Below are 19,071 nucleotides of genomic sequence, written 5' to 3'. Positions count from 1 at the left end.
AAGCAGCAACTAACCATTGTTTATGAATGAATCCTATCTTAACCTGAAGCTAAGCTTTCGGAGTGGAGTGTCAAGGATCACAGCCGACTAGGGCTGGGTATCGAGTCGAATTTCAAGAATCGATTCGATTCCGATTCACAAGGTTCGGAATCGATTATCACGATTCAATTCGATTCGATTCGATTCAATATCGATTCGGTTAGTGTTACTAAAACATTTTTTATTTTAGCTGTAACCTTAATTACATGACTGCCAAGTTATGCAACACATCAATACTAGGGCTGGGTATCGATACTGATTTCCAAAAATGAATGAATGAATCATTGAATGAATTAATGAACTATTCATTCCTTCATTTATTCATTAAATAAAAGATAGATTTTGGGATTCATGAATCGATTCTGAATCATTTGATTCAGAATTGATGAATCGATTTTTTAAACCCAGCCCTACAGCCGACTGATGCACTTTCCCTTCCCGCGACGGAGGGTTATCAGCCGTCTCATCGCTGACCATCATGATGCAGTTAGATGCTTTTTAACCAAGTTAATATTATGGAAGCTGATGTTGTGATAGCAAGAAAGCATTAAAATGGATCCTGGTCAAGGTTGGAGTCCAGACGAGTCTACTCTCAATTTGGTCGGACGAAAATATTCAAGCACAAACAGGATGTGACATTCGATTGTCAGCTGGACAGAGTCGATCGGAACTCGAACGGATCGGGTTGAAGATACTCAAAACGCATATTAATGCCAGGTGTAAATGTAATCAGGCTAAATCATTATCTAGATACAATCTCGATACAAGATGCATTTTAATGCAAGGTGTAAACGGACTCAGGTGTGCAGAGGGACAGCCCAGAGTGCAGTGCTCTGCCCCCCACCTGCTGTGACCCGGGGGGGGGCGCCACAGAGCCACCCAAACACGGCTGCCCATTCACCTCCAGTCCTCTTTTGGACTGAGGCTCAGGAGGAAAAAATTCAACGGGAGAATTGAAACGGCCATATTTTGACATGGGAAAGTCACAGAGACTCAGGGTTTGGACTGGCATAAAGCTCTCAACATGAAAAATGCAGCAGTACCACACATGCGCACGCACAGAGCCACAAAATGCATTCATGGGCGGATGTTTCTCAACACATCGGGTGTTGACATCCTATAGAAATCAGGTGTTTGTCTAATTGCATCAAGTACGTTCAAAACATTGCTTTTGAAATGTGTGAGTAATGCTGGGGCTTTTTAGAACTGTCCTTAATCCCCATTTATTACTGTGAACAAGTTGGCACCATAAATCAGTCTCACCCTGCTTGGCTCTGACAGTAATCATTGGTTCAATATATCACATGGTATGCCCGGCATTCATTAGGCTATGTCTCTGTCATAAGCAGCTTTTCCGATTGTAACAGATTGTAGCAAAGGCACCAGTCTAATTAGCTGCACCAAAGGTCTAATTACTGGAAGTTGCAGGCTTTGCTTTTCCCATTTCACTTGACAAGATGGCATAAGTGTGCAAATATTTTCCCCTTCAGGTAAAGATCAGAATTCAACTTAAGATGTAGGCAATTGGGCTGGGTATTCAATATTCAATATCTGCTAATGAGCCATGCATAAGGTTCACACATACTAGGAATGTGACTAGGGTTAAGGCATACGCTGTTGCAGGACTTCATGATACAATACGTATCACGATACATGGGTCATGATACGATTGTATCAATACATTGCAATATGATAGGATACAATACACATTAGTTAGGATACAATACAAATTAGTTGCAATACTGGATAGAGAAAGATATTAGCATTTTTTTTGCGTTTTACTTACATTTCAAAAGTTGAACGTGATGGCTTCAAAACCTATTTTTAAATTGTGCCCTTGTGCTGACAAACTCGCCCTGGTTAGTTTCAAATAATTTTCAGTAACCCTTTTAAAGAATAATTCACCGCTTCAGGGTGGGCGCCAAACATTTTTTCTAATAATACCTGTCGTAGATTGTCATACAGAGGGAAATAAAGCACAAAGTGGATTTCACTTTCCCCTCGATCACATATTAAACACAACTTGTCGTCTTCTGGAACTTCACTGAATCTGTGTTTCTATTCCCAGAGGGAGGGTGGCGGAAATCCTTGGATGTGGCACTATTATAGCCTGGGGTATGCATGTAGCGGACAGCATAGTCTGCAACAGTAATAAGCATCCAAAGTGCAATATTGTTCACTTTGGATGAGATGAGGTGAGAAAACCGAAGCGAAACATCACGGAGGAAGCCAGAAAAAGAAAAAGACAATCTGGCAACGTTACGACAGTACGATAGTGCACTTACTCGCAGAGCCTGTGGGGGCGCAGTTCCGAGAAAACCGGAGAAAACGCTATGTATTGCTTTAAAGTTTGTGAAATGTTAAGATTCTGAGCAGTTTGAAACAAAATATGATGAACAAAGACATGTTTTAATACCACATTAATTAGTTTGGCTGTGTGCGCCGTTTTCTGACGTCCTAGCCTAATGGGGAAAAAAATAAAACTGAATTTGGGAAAAATAGCATGGATTTCATAGGGTCCTTCATGCCCTTCCCCACAATTAATCTCCATAGATATCAACCCATATTAGTTTTACCAATGCTACTTTGCCCTGTATGGTTCAGGGTTTTTCCTGCATAGAGAATTACGAGGCGGCCGCCTCCGTCAAATTGCGTGCCACCTCCAGCTCTCGACAAGAAAAACAATAGAGTGCCAACATGTGCACATTTTGTGTAGTACTGTAGTTTCCAGTGATTAGGAGGGATAAGACAGGAGATGAGGAGACAGGAGATGAGGAGACAGGAGATGAGACAGGAGATGAGGAGACAGGAGATGTGGAGACAGGAGATGTGGAGACAGGAAGTGAGGAGACAGGAAGTGAGGAGACAGGAAGTGAGGAGACAGGAAGTGAGGAGACAGGAAGTGAGGAGACCGGAAGTGAGGAGACAGGAAGTGAGGAGACAGGAAGTGAGGAGACAGGAGATGTGGAGAGGACACGGGAGGAGGGTGAAGAGACTGAGCTGAGGAGATAAGCCAGGAGGTGAGGAGATGAGACAGGAGATGAGGAGACAGGAGATGTGGAGACAGGAGGTGAGGAGATAAGACAGGAGATGAGGAGAAGGGAGGTGAGGAGATAAGACGAGGTGAGACAGGAGGTTAGGAGATAAGACAGGAGATGAGGAGACAGGAGGTGAGGAGACAGGAGGACATGAGGTCTTCTCATTATCCCATCTGAATTCCAAAATTAGTCATTGTTCCCTCCTATGCTGTCTGTATTCTACCCTACCCTGTGAGAGCGAAGTGCTATTTCGAGCCTTGTTTGTTTTTTCAGCCTCTGTTTGGTGGCAGTGTGACCAGGCACAGGGCAGTTATTTTAAGGTTAAAAGGTAACATGAATAGTGCCAATAGTGAAGTGTCAGAAGTGTCTCGGGGCATGTCAGGTTGTTCCTGAAGATGAATTAGGATGCATTGATACTTAATTAGTAGGGATGTCAAGATACCAAAAAATGTGTAGTTGATACCAGTGAAATTCCACGATTCTCGATACCACAGTAAATAAAACAAATCCCATGTACTTCAATATACACTAGTCTACTTTATTAAAAACAATCTTCTAGCTGATGCTGTGAAATGAAAATTTAGATTTCAATTATCAGGTAGCCTAGCTCAATGACTAAGAAAACAGCAGGATACACAGCCATATGCAACTTAAACAGACCTGATGGGCTAAATGTTTCTTCAAGGCCTGAGCCAAGATTATCATAGGGTACCTATATGCATGTGTTTTGCGTTGGCTGACTTGTTCTATCTAGCTGACTGAACTGGCAAAACAACCTGGCTGACTGGCTGGCTAGCTAGCAAATAGCAGGTTGGCCTGCAGCTTGTGTGACAAATAGCTACCATGAATGGAACAAAGGGATGCATTCAAAAATGTTTATAGCCTGGCAAAGAATGCTGGCATCTAATGGCCCCCCGCAAACTGCAGGCAAAACGACAGCGCATGACGCTGTGTCCGGTTAGCCCTGCACATAGTAGGAGCGTGATGCACACTAGTGCACTTAAAAAAAAGAAATTGAAGCTACGAGCTTGGCACACTAGTTTCTGGAGATTTTGTCCATTCCTCTTGGAATATCCTTGCAAGCTCCGTCAGGTTGGATGGAGAGCGTCGATACACAGCTATTTTCAGCTCTTTCCACAGATGTTAATGACATATGTGCTTGTTTGTGTAAGTGTATTTGTACTGTATGTTCCTGTTTGTGTGTGTATGTGTGTGTGCACATATGTTATTCATGTTGTCTTTGGAGAAACGTAGAGCTGTACCTGTATTTGTTTGTCTTTCTCTTGCTTCTGTTGTCTTCTGTTGCTTACTTTGGTTGTTATATGTCTTTTGAATAGTGTCTTGTAAGCCCATATGGGCTGGGCTTTTTGAAGCATGACACTTTAATAAAATATATCAATCAATCATGTTCAATTGGATTCAGGTCTGGGCTCTGGCTGGGCCACTAATGGACATTCACAGAATTTCACCGAAGCCACTGTTCTCTTGGCTGTGTGCTTCAGGTTGTTGTCATGTTGCAAGGTAAACCTTCGCCCCAGTCTGAGTTACAGAGTGCTTCGGAGCAGGTTTTCTTCAAGGATCTCGGTGTACCTTAGCTGCATTCATCTTTCCCTCTATCGGGACTAGTCACCCCGTTCCCGCTGCTGAAAAACATCCCCACATCATGATGCTGCCACCGCCATGCTTGACTGTAGGGATGGTATTAGCCCGGTGATGATACCGCCATGCTTGACTGTAGAGATGGTATTAGCCCGGTGATGATACCGCCATGCTTGACTGTAGAGATGGTATTAGCCCAGTGATGAGCAGTGCCCGTTTCCTCCAGACCTGATGCTTGGTATTCAGGCCAGAAAGTTCCATTTTGGTTTCATCAGACCAGAGAATCTTGATTCTCATGGTTTGAGAGTCCTCTAGGTGCCTTTTGGCAAACTCCAAGCGAGCTGTCATGTGCGTTTTACTAAGGAGTGGCTTCCGTCTGGCCACTCTACCATAAAGGCCTGATTGGTGTAGTGCTGCCTGGATGGTTGATCTTCTGAAAGGTTCTCCCATCTCCACAAGGACACGCTGGAGCTCTGTCAACTGTAGGACCTTAGGCAGGGGTTGGCAATCCCCAATCATGTCCAATCAATTGAATTTACCACAGGTGGACTCCAATTAAGCAGTATCAGTCAAAACAAAATGCACCTCAGCTCACTTTTAGGTGTCATATGAAAGGACGTGCACACTTGTGTACATATGATATTTAACATTTTGACAAATGGTGCATTCTCGAGATATGGCCTGTCACCGCTAACACACTCGGTGACAAAATCCCTCAAAAACGCCATAATCTCTTGTTTTCAAAGACTGGAAACTCACCGAGTGGTCACAGATGTTCTGACAAAAAATCACCACAAAGTATGCTTCCTATCAGGTTGTATGTATCATTTAGCAAAGAACTATTTTCACTCGCAGTACATACATTTGTAAACCTCCGCTTGAACTCTGGGAGGTCTTGAGTTTGGAGGCTACCGTAGAAGAAGAGCCACTTCCGGGTCACAAGTCTACACCTGTCGAGAAGCCAAGGATTGCTTTTTAGCTGGTATGTCATTGATGGTGTTAGGTAGAAGTGTTCAGTGTTTCCCTTAGGATTTTTTTCAGGGGGGGTGGTAGCCCCCCCCCCCCCCAAAACTACTAGTGTTGTCGCGGGGCGGGCATGTCATAGATACATGGTGTCAACATGGTGTTGTCATAGACGCAGAGTATAGTAAGGTAATTAGCATTTAGGTAAATAAATATTAACAATATTAACAATATTTATTTACAAAAAATAAAAACATTACTAGAAAAAAAAAATTATTGCAGAAAAACAAAGCAAAAGCATTGCTGAAAAGCATAGCCTAAATGAGGAAAAATGGGAACTAACCCATTTAGTCCACAACACACAACTAATGTTAGCCTACAAAGTACAGTGGTGGCCAAAATTTTCAGTTTTTGTTGAATTGGCCATTCTTCTAACTATTGCCGGAACTACCTGTGACGGAAGGAATCTTCTGGAACATTGACAATGATGGACTGGCCCCCTCAAAGTCCGGACCTCAACCCCTTCGAGCAAATTTGGGGCGAGTTGGAAAATAAACTGGACAGATCTATTGTACATTCAAAGGAAAGCCTTTGACTTGAGTTGCAGACATGGGATAACATTGGTGTTGATGTTCTCAGGAAATATATTGACACCAAATATTAAAGTTAAAAGTGGATAAAAACAGTAGGACTCTCTTTATCTGATATTTGTTGTGCTCAGAGCAACCATCTGCATGTTTCATGAACATTATGGAATGAAATCATGTTTTGGAGGCAAAAAAGGTCAATATTTTCAGATCTGTCAGGTGTTCTAATAATTTTGGCCACCACTGTATATGCCCTACACTGCCCTACTAATGTACAGTTACTAACATCAGAAGACATAGACTAAACTGTGTACATTACTTATGTAGCTATTTATAGCAACAGAACATATTTTAATTTCATCATCTCTCACTCCCAGTCAGAAAATTTCCACTTGCCGCAATGCTAATTTTCACTATGCTAAACTCCATCCATCATATATCATATATAACGGACCATATCTAAATTTCGCCAAACTTTGCACTCTCAAGATATGTCGCAGCTAACATACACAATGGATCTTGAGGTGCAAATTGCTTAAAAAACAACATCAATTCTCATTTTCAAAGGCAGGAAACTCACCGAATGGTCACTGGTGTTCGTTGATGTTCTAACAATTGCCGCAAAGTATGATTCTTATCGACCAACACGGTCACGGCTCTTCTCTGTCCTGGCTCCACAGTAGTGTAACGAACCACTGACGTCAGGACAGCAGAGTCGCTGGTCATCTTTCGCTGCAGGCTCAAAACTCATCTCTTCAAGAAGTACTACCATGATCCTCCCTCCCTTCCACTAGATTATGCTGTTAGTCACTTGTTTTTCGAAAAGAGATGCACTTGAGTTCTTAAGTAGTAGTACATTAGCTTTTCCTTCAGTACATTAAATGCAATTATTGTTTGCTTTGGATAAAATCGTCAGTTAAATGACTGAAATGTGATGTATCGGGCTTTATTCATCATTTAGCTGTTCTATCTATTTCACTCAGATCTACATCTAACATCTCCGGGTTTTTTTTGCCCTCTAGTAGGGCTGGGTATCGAGTCGAATTTCAAGAATCGATTCGATTCCGATTCAATATCGATTCGGTTAGTGTTACTAAAACCTAGCTGTAACCTTAATTACATGACTGCCAAGTTATGCAACACATCAATACTAGGGCTGGGTATCGATACTGATTTCCAAAAATGAATGAATGAATGAATCATTGAATGAATTAATTAACTATTCATTCCTTCATTTATTCATTCATTCATTAAATAAAATATAAATTTTGGGATTCATGAATCGATTCTGAATCATTTGACTCAGAATCGATTCTGAATCAATTTTTTAAACCCAGCCCTACCCTCTAGCGCATTTTGAGTACTGCCAGCATCAGGACCAAACCTCCAGTGGCGATCACAAATACTGATCTGCTTTAGTGTACAGTACCATTGCTCATTGATGTTGGGTTGAGATGAAGGACTTCCTCAGATTACACCTTTTCTCCCTTATGTTTCTTCTTTTTTGCAGTCTTAATGATGCTAACAGACTGATCACTTTAATAAACTCTCTTGTATGGCACAGAAAATGAACCTAGATTCCACTTGGTTTAGAAGTGGGTGGCTCTGCATTTGCTGAGATAGATGCTGGTTGACCCGCAGGCTCCGGATTCCCATCACCTGGAGTGTCCCTGTGCAATTCTATTTTGGGAAGCAGCTCAAGCACACAATCCAATTACATGGAGGTTACTGTGTGACTCTCTGGACTGGAACCTGTCTTCAACCAGCAGCAGGCAGAGAGGAAATGCACCTTGGCCAGACTTCACATTGAATTGAAGTTGTTTATTGGGTTATTACTCTTCCAGAGTAAATTATTGGGCTCTTAATGGCAGGTGCCACAGTCACTGCCAGGTGTGACTGTTTGCATAGCACATGTCAGGAGTGAGGTTAAAAACAGCCCTTTGGGTTCTTCAAATTGATATTGTTTTAAAGATCTAGGCTATCTGCATTGTTCACTTTAGTTGAGATCGATAATGTGCTTTGCTATTCTGCTCATGTGTATGCAGCATTAACAGGGGATCAATTCCAGTAAGATAGCGTGGAGAGAACGGCAGAATGAGTGTGATGGTGCTCGTCTTTGAATCCATTCTAATCTTTGTTCTCCATGTCTGATTAGAGCTATGTGCTTGGCACCAGTGTACACACAGATGAGGCTCTCTAGACTGGGCCATTTAATTAGAACAATGGTAATTTACATAAGCTTTACTAAGAAGAGTGGATATAAAAAGTGTTTTCTTTTTTTCCACTTTGAACAGCTGAGATAAAATCAAGCCAACATGGCTTCGATGATGGATTACTAGAGGAAATCGGATCTCAGAATAAAAGGCCAGGCGCTGAGGGAGGCACACAGCCCCATGCCTCTCGGTCAACATGCTGCTCAATGGGACGTTTCCTCAGTAGGCCTTTTCAAAAGGGCTTGATCTGCAGTTCCCGCTATAAGGGCAGTACAGTAGGTCAACTGCCTATAGAGTTACAACTCTTCTTTTGTGGAGGTGTTGTACAAATTAGAACCCGCAACTGTTTACCCAGCCAAACGGGGACAACTGCACCCCACCCGACCCCTCTCCCCGACTCCCTCTTCCAATGGGAAGCCATCTGCAAGTGGTGAGCAAGCAGGGGGATCAGATGGCAGTTTACCAGTTTTACATCAATTGCCAGCCAGTAGTTAGTTCTGAGCCACTACTTCCTGAAAAGCTAGTGATTTGTGAGGCAACCGTTTAGAAGACTTTTCTTAATGACAGCTGAATAATTTGAACAGCTTTTAGCCTACTTTCTATCCTCCTCCCCCACTCTGATGTGGACCAGCCAAAAGGGGTAGCTAAACAGTTGATGTTGAGTGGCACAAGTGTGACAGTACCTAGTGCACGTTTTAATAACCGTGTCAAAATGACAGTATATAAAGGATTAATCACCGTGATTGTCAGTGCATCAGCTCAATTTGTTCTGAGCCTGGATGTATGATGCCAGATGGAAATAAATATTATTGAACAATTTAGCAATGTTTATCAAAACTTCAGTCAAGGGAAATCTGGTTCAAATTTAAGTGTATTGGCTACATTACAAATCATTGACTAATAAACAAATCTCCATTTTCATAGTTTGTTGGGTGTTATTTCAAAATGTTCTTGAACTGTGGCCTAAATCCGGTTCCAATTTTGCCCTGGAATGAGAGGATTGCTACACAACTATGAGATAACTAGTTCAACTGAGAGACAATCTTCTCTCTAAGCTCAAAGTCAAAGTGGCTGACGGAAGATTCAACGTGCTGAATCTTCTGCAGATTCCTGTTCTTGCCAACGACCTGCTCAAACCAAAGAGACAGAGAACAATCTGTTGGTCCCCCACTGTTTCTGGCAGACCATCAGGTCAAGGCTAAGGTTAGGTCTAATGTTACACAAAGCCCTGTGCATGTACAGAGCCAGGGTTTTTCCTGGCTCAGAATGGGTCTTTGGGGGGTGATGCGCACACAATTTTTAGGGAAACCTCTGTTTTATTCCAAGTAGCCTACCACCATATACTATATTCTTTGCTGTCATTCTGACTGAGCACACTTTTCACAATCGCGGGAAATCTCCTGACATGACACAAAATGGATATGAAGACAAAATGTTTAAGATTCTGATAAGCTGTCTATTAATTATCTTGATTACTAGTCGTCCCAACCGTGGACAATGCAAGAAAGAGCGATGGGCTGCACTTGAAAGAAGCTATCAAACATATTTGGAGAGGATTTTAATTGCTGTTTTTATTCTCTTTTTTTTTTGCATTTTAGCACGGGTGATTTTCCTTTGGTTCTGGCTAAAATCTCTTTGGGGGGCGCCAAAAAATCCTCTGCAGGCATAACCCTGAAAACATCATCAGAATTCAGACCTCTTTGAGGAACTATTGATTCACCCTCCCGTTTGGCAGCCAAGTGCTCTGAAGCGTCCTCAAGACTGGGTTTGTTTGCCCTTGAAGATGTGTGTTAATTATTTACAATTGTTTGGAGCAAGGGGGTTATGAAGGGGGGACTGGGTCATCCAAATGTGTTCCTTCCTTCTCAGCCTGTGTTCCCAGGCCTAGCTAAGGCGTAGTAGCTGCATAGCCCCATGAAATAAAAGTTTAACCTGTTTAATCATATGTGTAGGACTGTCCCGAATACCATTTTACAGGCTTTGAATACTTTTTGGTGTTAACGAACGAATATCAAGCACTGCATAGTCTGTATTATTAAGCCTACCAGCCTATATTATTAAGCCTATAAGCTTACCTGATGGAGAAAATGTGATGATGTTTTAGCTATGCTAGCTGAATAACAAGCTAGTAGCTATGTTAGGGCTGTCAACTTACACAGGTTTGATTCAGTGAAGCACTCAAAGCTATCTAACAGTGCTAGCTGCCAGAGGCTAATGTTGTTACGTAAGCTAACGTTAGCTAGCCTAAGTTAGGCTATTTTATAAACATTATCTTGCACCTTTCATCTCCAGCCTCGTTTCTAACTTGCAATAAGGTTAAGATATTCATCTAAGAAGCATTTTTGCTATTCCTAATTATCAGAAGAATACTTGCTGGAGCTGGTATTGATCAACACAGCCACACACAGTGTTGCCAACTCCTCTGTAAGGGAAGTAACGGTTGGCTCTCCCAAAAGTAGTTAGAAGAGGTAGCTAGTTGATGTAATCAACTAATTTGTATAATATGCAATTCTGAAAGGCAAAATGAATAGAAAAGCAGTTCTTGCTCAGAGCGGTCACGGTGTCCGCTGGCTGCTGGGGCTGTGGAGCTGCTAACCAGTCAGTCTGGCCGTGTGAGCGCTGTGTGAGCGCTGTGGAGGAGGTGATGGCAGCCCTCGCTGTACTTGGCTCTCGAGAGCTCGGTTGTAACATGAACCACACAACGGGATATGTTAGATGCTTTTGCAGAGCTTTGTCAACACAATCATTCCCCAAATGACCATAAAACCTGATAGATTTGTCGCTGGTCACTTTTGCAAAGGAGGTTTGGAAAGTTGCCAGATAGAGCGACAGTCGCCAAGTTGGCAACATTGCACACACACATGCACCAGGCAGAGACCCACTCAGAGAGACGGAGAGAATGAGTCAGTCTTTTGCTGTGAGGGAGGAAACACAAGCACTCTTTTCAATCATGCTGATTCCATTGCTGAAATCGCTTTGAAATTTGAAAATTGCTTCAGTTCAGTTGCACACTCAGTGTAACGTTATGACAACGTTGGTATCAGTTTGGAGTATCGGGACATTCTTACAAGAACGAGTACATGAGTGCCGTATTGGCCCCAGTACCAATACTATTGTAGTTTGAGCTACTTTTGCTGAGTTTTGTTGCAAAATTATTATTTTTTTAAATGAAGCTCTGAATACTGAATTGAGCTCCAAACCAACCTACCGAACGAATAGTGGAATACTGAAATTACTCCAGCCAGCCCTGTGTGTAAGGAGGTCTACTGTTTCCAGTCAAAGAAAGTGCAGCCCTCTTAGGTTAACATGAGATTAATAGAGCATTGCTACCTGCATATCTATGAGCAACACAAGCAGCTTCAATAGATAAATAATAACAATAAAATAATAACAATTCAGTATTGTGTAATTCCCTTCCACTAGCTTCAGTCAAGTGTTGTTGTTTTTTTAAAGCAGTTCTCTTGATGCAGGGTTGTCAGTATCCACTTGAAACCTTATGAGTGTGTGAGGCCAGTTATTCCTCATCTGTCAACAGTGACACTATCAGCAGCTAATTGTGAAAAAAGAGACTGTCAGAACAGTTGGGCCATATTGCCTGTCAATCAGGATTTGGGCAATCCGTTTCCAATGGTTCCCATAGTAACTGTGGGAAATGGTTAGACCCAGGATATTTGAGCAAGGCTGCTATACCAGTGGGATTCCCACGGAGTTGCCTAGTGGTTATATTATTGTGTTAAAAACCCTAAACTATGACTTGACCCGGGCATTGGCTTCTAAATACTTCCTTTAAAGTCCATACTTTGTAGGGCTGGGTATTGGCAAGGGCCTCGTGATAGCATACATATCAGTGTACTACGTATATATATATATATATATATATATTAGGGGTGTGCCGGGAGCCCACTATTTATATTTGTATTTGACAGCTAATTATTCGGATTCGTATTCATATTCAGAAGTGGGCGGGGCTTAAACCGGAAGTCGGTTCAAAACTGTTTAAACTGAGGGGAAATGTAAACGGAAATTCTTTAGCCTAATATTAATTGGCATAAGCATAAGAATTGCTGTATATATATATTATTATTATTATCATCCTGTATGTTTTTAATTTAACAAACTTAATTTTTCTAAATCAAAATATAAGTCCTCATAGCAACTTTGCTAGAACAGCTATAGTAGCTCTATTTCTCCCATGTCATAATATCTAATATATTATCTGCAACCATGTGACACAGGCAGCGTGGTGTAGCCTACTAGCAATGGTTATCACAAACCCAGCAATAAACATGTATTACTATAAATATAATTGAAATTATTTATAAAATTAAATGTAGCTTAGGCTATAAGCTAATAAGCTGAGGAAAATGACTATAGGCCTAATTGTAGGCCTATAGCCTACTCAAGTTTCAACAGTGCTTAAACCATGGGTAAGTAGGGTATTCTAGTGAAATTATTCTTATTATTTTTTACATCTGTTTTTAGTTTATTATTGTTATATCAGAGATAAGGACTTTGATTATAGCCTATCTTAGGCCTACACTAGACTACTCTGTTGTGCTGATAACTGAACGGCATGGATCAAACATTTGATCAGTTGTGTTTCAGTTGTTAAAAGATACTTTCATAATTATTTCATATTTCAAAATAGCCGGATATTATATAGGCTAGTGAGAGGCTGAGCATGCGTAGCAGAAATAGCTAGCGTTAGCTAGATATACTACACTGAGCTAACAAGCTAGCTACTGGTCCTCCTCTGCTCAAAAAAACGCTACAGTTCACATAGGCTATTGCAGCAGGTAGGCTACGACAAGAAAACAAAATCCAATAACTGTCTCAATAAACCAGTTAACTAGGGACAAAAGCCCTTGGTGCTGCTTACGTTCGTTGCCTGCCTACTATCTGGCTCATCAGCGCGCTCCAAACTTTCTCTCCCTCTCCGCGTTGTCTAGAGGTCTAGACAGACAGCAGGTGCACGACTGCAAGCGCGTGCGCCTCTGTCTCTCTCTCTCCCTCGTCGTGTCATGTCAACAAGCAGACAGAACGTGCGCGTATCGCTCGCTCATACAGTATTTCACTGTTCTCCCCCCTCCCCAATTTTTTTTTTTTACAATATTCGTACGAATTTACTATTCGGAAAAAAGCTACTATTTGTGCTCATCCGAATACCGTATTCGGACACACCCCTAAAAAATATATATAACAAACCTTTAATTTGTTAATGTGAACAATAGCTGGCTTAATGTACAATGTATCAATACCAGGGCTCGGGGAATCAATTTCGAATCTTGAAAAATAAGTCATACTCAGCTGAATCATTTTCTTCCCCCATCCGTAATACCTTTTCGGTAGTAGTGCAGTCTATGCTCATTTGGAATGTTTAGCATCTTCTAGGATGCTGCTCCTTCCATTTTGTTTTCTTTCTTTGTTGGAAGAGCTTAAAATGTTTTGGCCAAGTGCATTACCTAACTCTCTTTCTTTTATTCCCTCAGGGCAACAATGTGGGTAAATGGGAAGGGGACACCTAGACCGTAAAGATTCTCTTACCCCTGCCCCAGTGCCCCAGCCATCTGAGAAGGTGCCAGACCTCACTGAGGCAAACCTGGGCCGTTGGCACTAAAATGTCCCTAAGTGGTGGCACTGCAGGCGGGAAAGGTGTGGACTCGAATGCGGTGGACACTTACGACAGCGGTGATGAATGGGACATCGGTGTAGGAAATCTAATCATTGACCTTGACGCAGACTTAGAAAAGGACAAACTTGAGATGTCTGGCACCAAGGACGGAGGGACCATGGCAGCACCACCTAGTGCTGTGGCAGCGTTGCCTGACAACATCAGGTTTGTTAGTCCTGTGTCTGGCCCTCAGGGTAAAGAAAGCAAATCCAAATCCAAACGCAGCAAGAACTCTAAAGACAATAGTAGCAGAGCCTCAGCTGGAGATGGGGCCAAGAAAGAAATCTCTGGCCGAACTCAAGCGGAGCCAGCAGGCACAGCAGCTAGTACGGGAGCCACTGGCAACAATTCCACCACTGGCAAAAGCACGGAAAAAGGTGGCAAAGCCTCCCGAGGAGTGCTAAGTGGTAAAAAAGACAAGGATGGGGCAAATGGGAAAAGTAAGAAGGAGAAAAGCGAGGGAGGCCCAGTGGTGGCAATAGCTGCTGCTGAAAAGGAGGTTGTTTCTCAAGCTCAAACAACTGTGGGGGGCAATCGTAGTGCCCCCTTTGAGCACACACAATCGTCAGAATTGGCTGGAGCCGATCAAATGGGGAATATTGCACTTGAATCTGTTGGGATAGTCCCAGCGTTGACCATTAAAACGGAACCGGAGGAACTGGACAGTAGTAGTGAATGCAGAACATTGAAGAAGGTGAAAAATGAAAAGGTAAGAACATAATTTCTTAATTTGCTGTTTTGGATCTAACCCTTTTTCCCTTTCTTTAGCTTTGTTTTAGACCTCTCAGTTAACCTACAGAGAGCAATATTAATTTCTGAATATCATTGTGCTTATTTTCTTGTCTCTTGTTGCTCTAGTTCTGTGTGAAAGTTGTTGATGTCAGTCATCGACGCAAGTCATTCACTACAGGCTTGTGAAAACAATAAGAGATCGTGTAGCCTGCCTATTACAGGACAGTTTGTCCCTGTGCGATTAGTTAATTGCGGAGGTCATAATCGCGATTTGGATTAATTCACGATTAATTGTGCATCCCTACTGTGAGGATTAATCTCAGTAAATGTCAGAACATGTTCCTTTTTTGTTTATAATGACAATGAATCAGTTCAAATCTCTGATGACTGCTGATTGCTGCTCTTGACTTGCTTAGCAAAGCTATTTTTCGCCCCACTGAACAGGAACATTGTCATGCGAGAAACTCATGAACAGTTGCTTAACTATTTACCCGCACTTACCCTGTCTCATTGAGCTGTCTATTGTGTGCAGCAGAGCTGCCTTTTCATGCTCTATCGCAGCATAAAAGATGGCAATGCAATGAGGTGCTAGGGACTGTTCTGTCTGTCATCGTGTTCCACTCTTAATCCCACAAGCCCCAGCAATGCCTGGTGGGGGGAGGGCCTTTGCCTTCCCTGGCGCTCTGAAAGTGAAGTGTGGGAGGAAGGGCTGCAAAGAGAAGCCTGTTTGACTCCTGTCAAACCCAAGTTCCTCCTGTCAGAAATGCTTCAGATTCTCCTCAGATAACTCAAATGCGAAAGGAACTCTAAGGACAAAAGGCTTTATAATTAGAGCATGCTTTGGTTGATGACCTTGGAACAAAGGAAAGGGGTCACTGCTAGGTTCACATTTTACACTGGATCATGGGGATCTACAGTAAATGGTTGCTGGTTGATTTTTTTTAAATATTGTTTTCCTAATTTAAGTGTTCATGAAAGTGAGCTAACTCTAGATTGATTATTTTATTTCACTGAAATTGTTATTGTATTAAGAAGTTGGCACTGTCTTTTGAGATTGCTCCACTCAAATTGACATGAAGATCAAAACACAAGTGGTGTGAGCATCAAGTCAAATGGGGCAGTGGTTCTCACACTACAGGTTGTGACCCCATGTGGGGTCATCTGAAAGGGAAAATGGGGTTATTCATATGAAATTATTTATTTATTTAATATAATATAATATAATGTTTCTCAAAAGCATTGTTATGTCATGAACTACAAAAGTCATAATCCTAAAATTTTTAAGGATATAAATCAACCAATGACAGAGCCCTTAGAGCATGCTATCGTGCTATGTTATGTGTAGAGCCTATATTGGTGCATGAGCGTTTATGTCGAAAGCTCTTCCGTGAGGGTGGGGGTCGTGAGTCTGCACAATATTATTTTGTGGGTTGCATGCTGAAAATGTTTACATCTTTGAAATAAGAGGACTTTATTTGGCTTTTTAAGTTGTTACTGTCTGGGAGGTATAGGATTAATAGTTGATTTGACTCACTAGGCCTAGATATTTTATGTAATATTTTAGCCATTCCAAATTAAGTCTTTATTCCTAGTTTCACGATGAGTCACTAACACTCTTATCCACTGTGATGGAATGTGTTACTGTGTTCTCCGAACCGTCTGTCGTAGTACAGAGCCCCCTAAAGGATTTGCTCTTGATGCTGGCATAAATCATCGCTGCTCCCTCAATTCCAATGCTGCCCTGCACCCCCCCACCACCCCACATCACTCTCTTCCGCCTCTCATTATACAAGCCTAGAGGAGCCAGGCATTCATCAGCTGCCTCGACATGATGCTGGCCTTGACGAATGGAACAGCTCTCATGGAAAATTACATTGGCAATGTCAGTTCAAAAGAGGAAGGAGAGAGAAAAAAAGTCTCTTCTCGAGTGAAAGAGCATGGCCACTCAGCGTAGCCGCTGATGTGCTGCTCGGGGAGAATAGTGTCTCATGAGAGCTTGCTTGATTTCCTTTTCTTTCCTGAGACCAACTGACCGGCGCTATTGTGTTACAACTCATTCCTTTTAACTAGTGCCAGGACTGGCTTTTAAGGACTGGAAAGTGGATCAGTGGGTTTTGAAGAGAGGGAGGTCATAGAATAACTCACCTTGGCAAAATGGGCTAATACCTGTTCAGCTTATTTGCTGCTCTTTTCTGTTTTCTCCTATGAGGTTTTGTGTGATAGCCTAATACTAACAATTCTCAAATCCTCTACATTGATTTTTTACACATATGCACTGGAATGATAACCTGCTTGATCCTTTTGGAATGCTCAGCCATGAAACCACATTATTTTCACCTCAGGGCTAAAAACTTCTGTCCAGCTCAAAGTAGAGTTTGTGGTTTCCTAAACTACTGCCTTACTATAGGGCCCTCCACACTGTGATAACGATAACTATAAAAAAAATTGTGGTTGATTGAGCATCCCCACTGACCACATAAGTTGATGTCCACATAAGTTGAACAGTACTGTGTGTATGGCTGATTTAATGAGACATAAATAAGACAGAAATGCTAAAACTGTATTACTACAGCTTTCACTTATTGTTGATGCGCGGAGCAGTCATCTTGTTTTTGAGGTCAAAGTTGTGGTCAGGTCAAGTCTGGGTAGGTGAGGTTCCTCTGACTTTCCAAGGGGAAATCCCAGTTCATGGGGCGTTCCAGTTGACATTTCTGATGCAAATGGAACCCACCATTGCTTCTCTATGTTGAACTGATCAGAAGCAAACTATTTTGTGAAGTACCTGCATGATGGTCTGATATGACAACATTAAACAATTAACACAATTAGTTAGGGATTTTAACAGTTAATTGACTATCGATTAATTGCTGATAAGAATTTACTCGTAAGATTTGGTTATTCGATTAACTGCTTGTTAATGGAACAGAACTTTTTTTTTGAATGAACATTATCAACGGGAGTTACGTGAAATGTAATTGTGATTTAGGGTCTGACTGCATATGAGGGCGGCGCCACGCCATGTAGTGAAGGCTGATTGGGATGCCGGCAAATTTCAACCACACAGCGGAAGAAGACACTAAAATTAAGCGAGCAAAGCGCAGTCCAGCGTGGGACGTTCTTATCAATTAATCGACTATTGTTTGTTAAGGTTAACAGTTATTGATTAATGAAATTCCTTGAAATTTGCAACCCTACAATTAGCCAAAAATGCCTTCCATTTTGGGTAAACAAATAATCGTCAATAAAAAATGAATCAATAAAAATGAATGAGGTTATTCCAATAAGGATTTTATTACAATGCTCAGCCCTACTCCTTATTTATAGATACGATAGAAGCAAATTGTAGCAAATGAAGAGCTTTGTTTTTTTGGGGAGAATCGTCCAACTATAGTAGCCTACATACAACACGACAACTTTTTGCTATTGATTCTTTACTGAGGAAATGCTAATTATTTCATGACTGAGGAAAGATCATGTGTCAATTGTAAATTTGATGGACAATAAAGTTATCTGAATATGAATATTGTGATTGTTTTAGACTAAATTGGTTGAAAGTAATGGTGGTGTTTATTATCCCAGGCCTACTGACCGCTTTAGGTGCCTCCAGAGCCCTCATGATTATGGCATGTTGATTTTTAGGGGACATGGCACTACAACATTTGAATAACAGGATATATGAACGTCATTTAGAAAGGGGACATGGCACTACAACATTTGAATGGCACAGGATATGTGAACATCATTTAGAAAGTGGACATGGCACTACAACATTTGAATTATGTGGGATATCTGAACATCATTGTCAATCAAGTGCATTCCTTCATGACAGCAGTGTATCCATCTGTAAATGGGACTGTCTTGCACAGTACCCAGATTTTGAGAACCACTGTCTTAGACCATGTATAATCTTAGAAATTACATTTTTTTTGTGGTCTTGGGCAAATGCAAATGATACAATCATCATTATTAACTTAATCCAGTGAAACATCCACGAGCCCACATGTACTGTGCCTAAAATGCCTTAACCTGGTTCCTCAAAAACAAGCTTTACTGTATTCAAATTTGGGTTGGTTTGCTGATTGTTTGGGATTGATTCATTGGATTAGAGATCAACATGTTTTCACATTGCCATGGTGATCCACATTCACACACACACACTCACCATGGAGTGATCTTTGATTTCTCTCCTGGTGGAGGAATAGAGGCTTGGCTATATTGATTTCTATCCT

The 19,071-nt window shown here is 41.6% G+C and overlaps 1 protein-coding gene across 3 annotated transcripts in view; it reads left to right on the top strand.

Annotated features, from left to right (window-relative positions):
- The window catches only part of znf609b (zinc finger protein 609b), a 90,956-nt gene that overhangs the window by 11,946 nt on the left and 59,939 nt on the right, over positions 1–19,071 (top strand). For all 3 annotated transcript variants that reach the window (XM_084436943.1, XM_084436941.1, XM_084436942.1), the window contains exon 2: positions 13,929–14,819. In XM_084436943.1, the coding sequence (XP_084293069.1) occupies positions 14,058–14,819 (762 nt within the window). In that variant the 5' untranslated portion in view covers positions 13,929–14,057. The remainder of the gene's footprint in view (positions 1–13,928; positions 14,820–19,071) is intronic.

The sequence above is a fragment of the Borostomias antarcticus genome (genome assembly GCF_949987555.1).
Source record: "Borostomias antarcticus genome assembly, chromosome: 4".
In the NCBI taxonomy this organism is placed as follows: Eukaryota; Metazoa; Chordata; class Actinopteri; order Stomiiformes; family Stomiidae; genus Borostomias; species Borostomias antarcticus.
This window is presented reverse-complemented; position numbering and strand designations above follow the sequence as displayed.